The 8,888-nt window shown below is 39.7% G+C and overlaps 1 protein-coding gene across 1 annotated transcript in view; it reads right to left on the reverse strand.

The window, feature by feature from the left end:
• Nucleotides 1-8,888, reverse strand: part of LOC116704166 (ephrin-A5b) — a 142,167-nt gene that overhangs the window by 2,300 nt on the left and 130,979 nt on the right. Inside the window, exons 4-5 of the mRNA XM_032539442.1 lie at nt 590-655; nt 384-464 (exon numbers count right to left, since the gene is read on the reverse strand). Of these exons, the coding sequence (XP_032395333.1) occupies nt 384-464; nt 590-655 (147 nt within the window). The remainder of the gene's footprint in view (nt 1-383; nt 465-589; nt 656-8,888) is intronic.

Genomic DNA, 8,888 nt, shown 5'->3' on the forward strand with positions numbered 1-8,888 from the left:
AACACAGAGTTTCCCTTCGGGGATCAATAAAGTATTTCTTATTCTGATTTCTGATTCTGATTCTGATTTAGCTTAGCAAAAAGGCCGGATAAAACACTTTTTTTTAATTAAAAGCCTGCCATGCTTTGGCAGATAATACATTTCTTAACAATTCTTGCTGTATGTAGCTGAGTTATTGTCTAAGTCGTAAAAACAATGTTCTAGTACAGTCCGTGACTATGTGATTATTCTAAGAGTACAGAATATGTGCTCTGTACTAAATGTCACGTCAATTCAATAAAATCATGATGTATGAAACCAATGAAAACTCTCAAGGAAATGAAAAGATTATCATCGACCGACGTAACACACGTAAATATGATGTACTGCGTATTCCCACCAACCTCTGGGTTCTAGAGAGTTGTGATTGTTGTCTTCGAAATCGACCCCTTCCTGCACGGTCCCGGGGGCTTTCACACAATTGTCTTTAGAAAAACAAAGAGGAGAGAGGATGTGTGAAGATTAGAGCAGTCGAGCGTCACGAGTCCACAGCCCGGTCACAACAGATTGGTAAACCGGGACCGGGTAGACACAACAATCAGTGACTCACTCTGAGGCCTGACGAAGACTTTGAGTCGAAGGCAGCTTCTTCTTCCCTTGTCGTCGGTGATGGAGGCTGTGGAGACATCAGGCAGGAGTTGAGAACAAAGACACTTTAGACACATTACCCCGACTTTGTCATTTCAAAATACCTTCGTGGATCTAATCTAGGGTTGTGTGATTATGGTGGAACATGTAATGAGATCATGATCCATGTCTCCATGATCCATGTATCCATGAAAAACGGTTTTTACAGGTGTTTCATGTACAAGCCTTTGAATCAAAGCATGGACATAAGTCAAACCCTCTAAAGCAGGGGTCTTCAATGTTTTCCAGGCCAAGGACCCTCAAACTGATGGCGAGATGGAGCGGGGACCCCCTAATTCCCCCCAAAAACCTGAGCTGGTTTAATAACAGGTTTTATCAACTTATTCTTGGAATCATGGTCAACTAACCTCATTCACTGAATCAGACATAAGCTTTTAGTTATAAAGGGAAAATTAGGAATGATGACAATATTAAGATTCAGAGGATGTTGAGTGGATTCAGATGGGTCAAGTTTAGTCCGGATACTGTTTGGAAACCATAAAAAAAAAAAATAAAATTAAAGCTTAAGAGAACTAAAACACCCCAAAAATGCAATGAAAGTAATTCATATGTACCTGAGAGCGTTGTTGGAATCATCCATGTTATATTTTGGGGCAATTTGGTTGACAAGAAATCCCTATTCTGATGTAAAAACACTTAGAAACGGGTACTTGACCCTTTAGGACAAACCCAAGGGTTAAAACAGAGGATGAAAACAGGGACACAGATGTTAGCTCCAAGCTGTTCTATATGAACGTGTTGGAAGTATTAGACTACGAAAAAGTCTGAGCAATGTAATGCGTGAGCGTTTCACGTAACATTCGAGCCCTAACACGTAAACCCAGCGGTTCTAGCCGGAGAGCGGCGTTCATTTGGGGGAAACACGCGTTTCACCCCACGTGTTCCATCTCTTTGGGTTATATTCAAATTTTCCCACGATCCTTTAAAAATGTCACTGTCGTTTTGCTCCTTTACCCTCGTTGTCCCCCGTCAAAACTGGAAATCAACACTATTGTGACGCTATTATCAATCTTTAAAAATTTTTTTTAATGTTTTTGTCTCTTTGAAGGATTTTTCAGGCCCTTGTTTGCTTTCCTTCAGTCATAAATCATCTCCAATCGTGGTATGTAAGTATTAGGATGAATTTTGTTTGTAATATTGATTATTGTGTGACATCTCTGAAACGTTGTTTAAGGCCGCTGTGTTTAACCCGTGAAAATTTTAACACTTTACTGAGGCTTTTGAAAACTTTTCTATGTTTTTGTCACTTTTTTCAACACTTTTGACTTTTATTTTACCTTTTCAACACTAATGCACTGTTAAGATTAGTTTCCAGTTATTTTTGGAATTTATGGGCATCAAACATCATTTATACGAAAATACCTAATGTTGAGTTAGAAAAGAGATATTAGGAATTATTTGCCTAGTTGATGGTAATCACCCACTGGAATATGTCAAGTTTTACTCAAAAGTTGGAAACCATTTCTTTAAAAATTTAATAAGATGAGGTCCAGGCGTTGGCTTGTGGCGCAAAAAAATGTCGATTTGGATACAGTAGAAATGTTGTATTGCCAAAGGGAGCGTGGCTGGATTAACAATTCATGTTATTTTGGGATTAAAAAGAACATTTATAGAGAAAACGGGTCAATTTGACCCACCCCAACACACACGAAGGACACAACTCTCTTTTGTCAGCTAAACTTACTTAAACCTTATCACTAAGTTTTAATGGGGTATTTAACTCAAGGGCTATTAATTCAGACAGTGATTGCAAAGAAACCAAACTCTTTCAGTTCAATTTAAAACTCTAGGTTAACAGACCACTGTCTTTTCTAATATTGGCTTTAAAATTCTTCTTGTATCGGACCAAAACAGTTATTTTACATAACCCTCTCTCTCTTTATATATATATATATCATATAATATATTTTATTTATTTAATTAGTAGGTAAGTCCAGAAGAGGGACCAGGGCAGGAGTGAGAGGACTGACTTTTATTTTTAAAATTTTATTCTCTGCTGTCTCGACCTGTCAGTGGTTCTTTTAATATTCTTTTAAACAGTTTTTATAGACCCAATCGTTTTTTAAGGCATTTTTTTTTTAAGTGTTTTGTACACACTCGTGGTCCCATTTGCCGTGCCCTCCAGCACCATCCGGGCATTGGCGCCCATCGGGACATGGCGCCATCGGCATTGCGGCCATCGGGGCATTGGGCCATCCGGATATGGTGCCCATCCGGGCATTGGCGATCATCCGGGGCATGGCGCCACGGGACATTGGCGCTTCATCGGGGCATTGGCGCTCATCCGGGCATTGGGCCATCCCGTGGTGGCATTGGCGCCCATACGGGACATTGGCGCCCTCGGCATTGGTGCCCATCCGGGGCTCTGTGTCATATTCCAAATTTTCCACGATCTTTACCTAAAACGTAACGTCACATCGCGTGCTCTGCCCCCTGTTTCCAGCCCTTCCTCAAAACGCAAATAACAACGACGTTGCCAAGGCCAACGGCACGCCGAGCTCTGTAGCCGGCGTCACGTGACGCAACCGGGCGGGCTCCTAATTGCGTAAAGGTTTTCATACATTGTGCGTGGACACTTTTCGTACAATAGCGTACAAACCCGTTCATGAGAAGCGTTGAAAAAAAAGAGGGCGCTACATAAGAGTGACATAATTTTAGTAAAGTGTATTCGGTGTTGTCATGACCATAGGGTCAGGGTTCATGTGTCATGACAGTGTCATGGTCACTCTTATGTAAAGTGTTACCCAAAAGCCTTCAATCAAGATGGACCAAACAAAAACATAAGCTTTTCTTTTGAGATACAGAGGATAGAAAAACACAGTGGTGTTAGCTTCGGCTACATGGCACAAAATCAGGTGAAAGAAGAAGTCCTAAGAACATCTTACTGAAACGTCAAAAAGCCAATCGCGGCTCCTGTTCCTGCGACGCCGTCGTCGCGGTGACCATCTAACGCAGGTCGGCTTTTGAGGACAGCCGGAGGTGAAGCTCAGACACAAGCAGTCATAAAGAAACAATCGTGAACCTTAAAGACACTCTGGATGCAACAACACAATACATAGTTTTTGAGGGGGACGGCGGGGGGACGGGGGGAAGGGGGAATACGGTAAAATGCTTGGAGACGACCGTCCTTTAGAACCCTTTGATCCAGGATGTACCCGAGCACATTGCGGGATATGCACAAAAACATTTGCAGGACAGAGGGACACATGTTGATCCTGTTGGGTTTTTTCTTTCTTAAAAGACATCAAACTGAAATGAAGCAGTTTTCATATCAAAATGAACTTTTTTGTCTTGCTAGAACATCAACGTGCCCTTTAAAACAGGTGTGAAAAAAGCGAAAGCGTAACACTGTGTGTTACAACGGATAATGCGGATACACGGTATCCACAAAATGATTGTTTTTTCCTCCTGGTGGCGTGGCTATAGAGGCAATGGTTACAGTGACCGGACTCTTAATGGCAAAACTAAAACATTCAGAGGCTGGGTAGGTGTGACGAGGAATCCATTTTTTAATGAGTGGCACGGTGTGCCCCTCAAATTTAAAAGGACTCCCGTTATATCGTTCGCACATCAAAATACTTCATCTGTCCTTCAAATTTGAAATCTGTGGACAAAATGTCCTCAAACTAAGTGTTTGAGCACTCTCAGCTCAGATTTAATTCTTTGTAGCTAAGAATGTGCAAGTCTTTAGGTTTATGTGAAGAGCAAATGAAGTAATCGAGATTACGCAATGGATAAATGAATGCGTTAAAATATAAGTGGCGAAGCTAGCACTGCTACTAACATACATGGTCGGGGGTGAATACTTGTTCTGATTGCTGAGGTGTAGTAAAGGGATGTAGGACTCCTGGGAAAAGGAGTTTCGGTGAATCTGACGCCTTCTAAAAGAATGCGCTACATTAAAAGGAAAAAAAATGTGTCATTTTAAAACTCGTCCTCGAACCGACAGGATGGCGCTACGCACACGGCGGCAGGAAGTACCGCCCCTTGGGTTTACTTTATTTTCACAGCGAATAACGTTATCCCGCATCCTGTTCAGTGTTCAGGTCGCTACGTCGGGCTAGCGTTCACATCACGGATAAAATTGTTCGTAAAAGTCCTTGGTTATGGTTTCGGGGACAACGACAGGCTGGGTAGCTACACCATATCAAAACTGTCACACAATGTAATCTGCTAGCATAGCTTAGCTTTCTGGCTTATAGCTGAGCGGACATACATATACCCTGTTGCTAAGGGAGGAAAGCGTATCTAGGTCCTTCTATTCTGAGGAGGAACAATGTCTGCATTGCATAACAACCTTAGAAATGGGAAATGATGTTCCGGAATAGTCAAACCGACAGCGTCACCAGGAGTTAGTGTGTGTAAAAACTTTAGATCTTGTATAAAATAAATTACAATAGAAAGTCAGTTTTTAAACATATGTCATTTTGCAAATGACCGTAACTATATTTGGACAACGCGTCACGTCTCACCGCCGTCCATTAATACCCGACAATGGACACCTCGTTGGGCATAACCCTACTTAGAAGTAAGTAAACTGCGGTACGAATTTGTGAATGGACTAATATTTGGGGGATGAAAGAATAATATAAGGATCATTTTTTAAAGGGACAGTTTAACAACATCAACTTGGTTTAAAACCAAAAAGTGGCGTAATGTCTTCGGTGGGCTCTTGGATAAGGCGTAAAAAAAAAAAAAAAGATCTGGCTAACAAAGAAATTCTAGGGATTGTAGGATCCTGGTTTGGGGGTGGAGCAGCGTACCTCAAACCTCTATATTGTGTCAATACTATCTGGAAAAAGGCAATTTAGATATCCCTTTTATTCTCACTTAAAAAAAAAAAAAATGGAAATGGAATTAGACTTCTATCCAAAATGACAACTTTAGTGTCAGGTGATTTAATTTTCAATTTGTCCTCTCAATACTCTGATTGCACAGAAAGGAAGGTACTACAGTTATTTCAGCAGTAAAACTTGGGGGGAAAAAAAAAAAACAAACAAAAAACAACGGGGCAGTGCAGCACAGCTGCTTCATTAATCAGAAACTACTCAATCAATGGAGGGGAAAAGTCATAATATAGGTAGCAGTTTATGGCTTGGGGGTTTAAAAAAATGTTTCTGATACCGTACCGATCCCAATATGGGAGATTCCTATAAACATGTCTTTTTGTCCATACCAATTTATAAAGCACACGTTGTTTCAGCGTTTTTGTTACTTTGGATACTCTTTAACTGACCTTTGATACCCAGCCGTCTGACGTCTGACAACAGACACACAACGCTGTGTGAACGAGAACCACTATATTGTGATTTCAGTTCATTAAAACATACATGTGATCACATGTGTTCACTTTCCCCTCTTGAATACAGTCAGGTTCAAAGTAGCGTTTGCTGCGTTGACAGTCCGTAACGAACGAATGAAATGCATAACTTCAAAATGAATTTGAAGCCGACCGTCAATAATTAAGGTCATTTTTTTCATACGTTCACGGTGGGAAGTTGATGCTTTCCCGCTGGAGGAAACAGCAGAGGAAAGCTGAAGAGGCAGATCTGCGTGGGAGAAGGAGATGTTGGGGTGCTGTCAGAAGCACAGCGGCTTGTCGGGATTGGAAAAAGGATCACAAACCGGTTGCTTTGACTTAAGGAGCACAGGGACTGAAAGCGACCATAAGGACCCCACAGATGGACATACATATGGATATTATGGTCGAAATCAATATATGAGACTAGTTGTCTAAATTTGGGATATTGTAATATGTGTGATATGAACATCTTTCCTGGTCTTAAAGGCTGCCCATTACCAGTAAAATGGTCATTTTCCAAAATTAACCAGACATAACTAACTGTCATATTGCGTACATACATATATATATTATATTATATATATAGATATATATATATATATATATTAATAAATATCTAGTATGTATATGTATGTATGTGTGTATATATGTGTGTATGTAGATATGTATATAAATCTATAAACAGATTATACTTGTATAATTATCTATAGTGGGGTGTGTGTGTTTTGTTTTTATATATATATAATTTTTGTGTGTGTGTATATGGTGTGTGTGTATACATGTATAAATCTATGTATATAAATGTATATACAGTATATACTGTATAATTATAGATATCTATGTGTATAGTATGTAAATCACATATACTGTATATATATTTATACATATATATATATATAATAATATATATATATACTGTATTATCTATATAGATATATAGATATATATATAATTACTGTATATCACTTACTAATGTATACCCACTAATTGGTGATTATTTATCCAAACTCTCATTGTGTAGATTTTAGATATTGTGGTACCAATATACACCCTGACAATATTGCCGCAGTATATCTGCATGATGTATTTGGTTAAACATATGGTGGCAGTGGAGTTTTTTTCAAATTGTTACTTTAAACCGGCACGAAAAAAACCCAGCCGTCAAGCCCCTTTAAATCGGCCGACCGGTCGAGCGGATGGGCCAATGTGGAAAATATGTATAGTGCATGTTTGTGCGTGGAAAACATGAATATGGATCTGAGCAGAGGCTGCGCTCTGAGAGCTTCAGTTGGCCCTGAGAGAACAGGACCCTGCTCTGGTCATCCATCTCTACGGGGGGGGGATAAACCAGTGGGAGGGTACCCCGGTGTTGTTCGTACTGACGTCACTTCACACAACATCAAAGAGGGCAACGCATTACCAGCACCCCCTCTGCCCTAAACACACCACACCCACTGCTCTGCAATCCGTCCTGTCTCGACTATACACGATCGCCACGCAAAACATTCTTTTACTCTTCTATGCTTAGCAATGGACACATCCTGAACTTGTTGGAAATTGTCACCTATGTACAACAGCGTTGTCAGACAGTGATTCACAAAAGCAAGTGTAATAGAAAAAACTACATTTGTGACATTTTTAATGACACAAAATCCAAACACAAACATTCTACGATCTACACCCGATAGCACAACAGACTTTTTTTTTTTTTTTTTTTTTCGTCTTCCTTGACTTTGTGAAAAACAATTAAAAGGACCATCATCAGCAAACAGATAGATAACGGGACTCAGTGTTTTTTGTATGATTTATCAAAAAACGCTGTAATATGCAAACAACTTAAGGGGTAAGTGTGGTTGTTTTATTGCCTTTTTAGTGTTTGTACTCGCAGACTAAAACCAAACAGAAAGAAAGCCGAGGACTTCACAATAATAGGAAAATACATTTCGCCGCAAAATACCATATCCACTTCTACGCTCCGTTCGAATATTTTACTATACACCCGTGATGGCTCTACCCATTGAATTAGGTGATATTTAAAAAAAACCAAAAAAAAAACACATTAACGATCATAAATCGGCTCTATCCGACACTAAAAGATTTCTTTTTTTCACTCTCAACCTGGGTCCTCCGCACCTTTTTAACCTGAGGAAGGTTAAGTTATCAAAGGCCCACCCCGTATCCCACCCCCCAGCCCTTGGCACCAGTCTCCTAGCAACAACAGCAATTTTCCCGTTGGCCTGCGCGACGATGTCTTCGCTACCCGGATCTTCTTCGAAAACCTCTTTCCACTTGATGTGAGATTTAATCATGTTGTATGTCGAGGGGTTAGGTACGCGTTCCTGAACACAAATGCAATGGTATAAAAGTTAACCATGAAGTTGTCTCTCCAGGTGAAAATGAAAAATTAACATTTTTTTTAATGCTTTTCCGATGTTTTTGTTGCTTTTTCTGATTTATTTGTCACTTTTTCCAGCTTTTAGCGCTTTAAAAAAAAACCTGAGCTGGTTTAAAAATAGGTAATAGTCAACAAACCTCATTTATATCATTATACATAAGTTAGTTTAGTTAAAAAGCAGAAATACTAATTATTTTGACTAATAGTAAAGATCAAAGGATGTTGATGGATCACAGATGGGTAGATGTCAAAGTTTAGTCTGGATACGTTTTGAAACCATTAAAAAAGAATTCAAAAACACAAATTCATCGAAAGTTACATTCTTTTCCTGAAGAACGTATGGAATCATCCATGTTTTTTGTGGCAATTTGGTTTGAAAGAAATCCCATATGTCGAATGTAAACACTTTGAAACGGGTCAATTTGACCCAAGGACAACACAAGGGTTAAGACACATGTGTCAAACTCAAGGCCCGCGGGCCAAATCCGGCCCCTTGCTAATTTT

Source organism: Etheostoma spectabile, chromosome 16, assembly GCF_008692095.1.
Source record: "Etheostoma spectabile isolate EspeVRDwgs_2016 chromosome 16, UIUC_Espe_1.0, whole genome shotgun sequence".
NCBI lineage: Eukaryota > Metazoa > Chordata > Actinopteri > Perciformes > Percidae > Etheostoma > Etheostoma spectabile.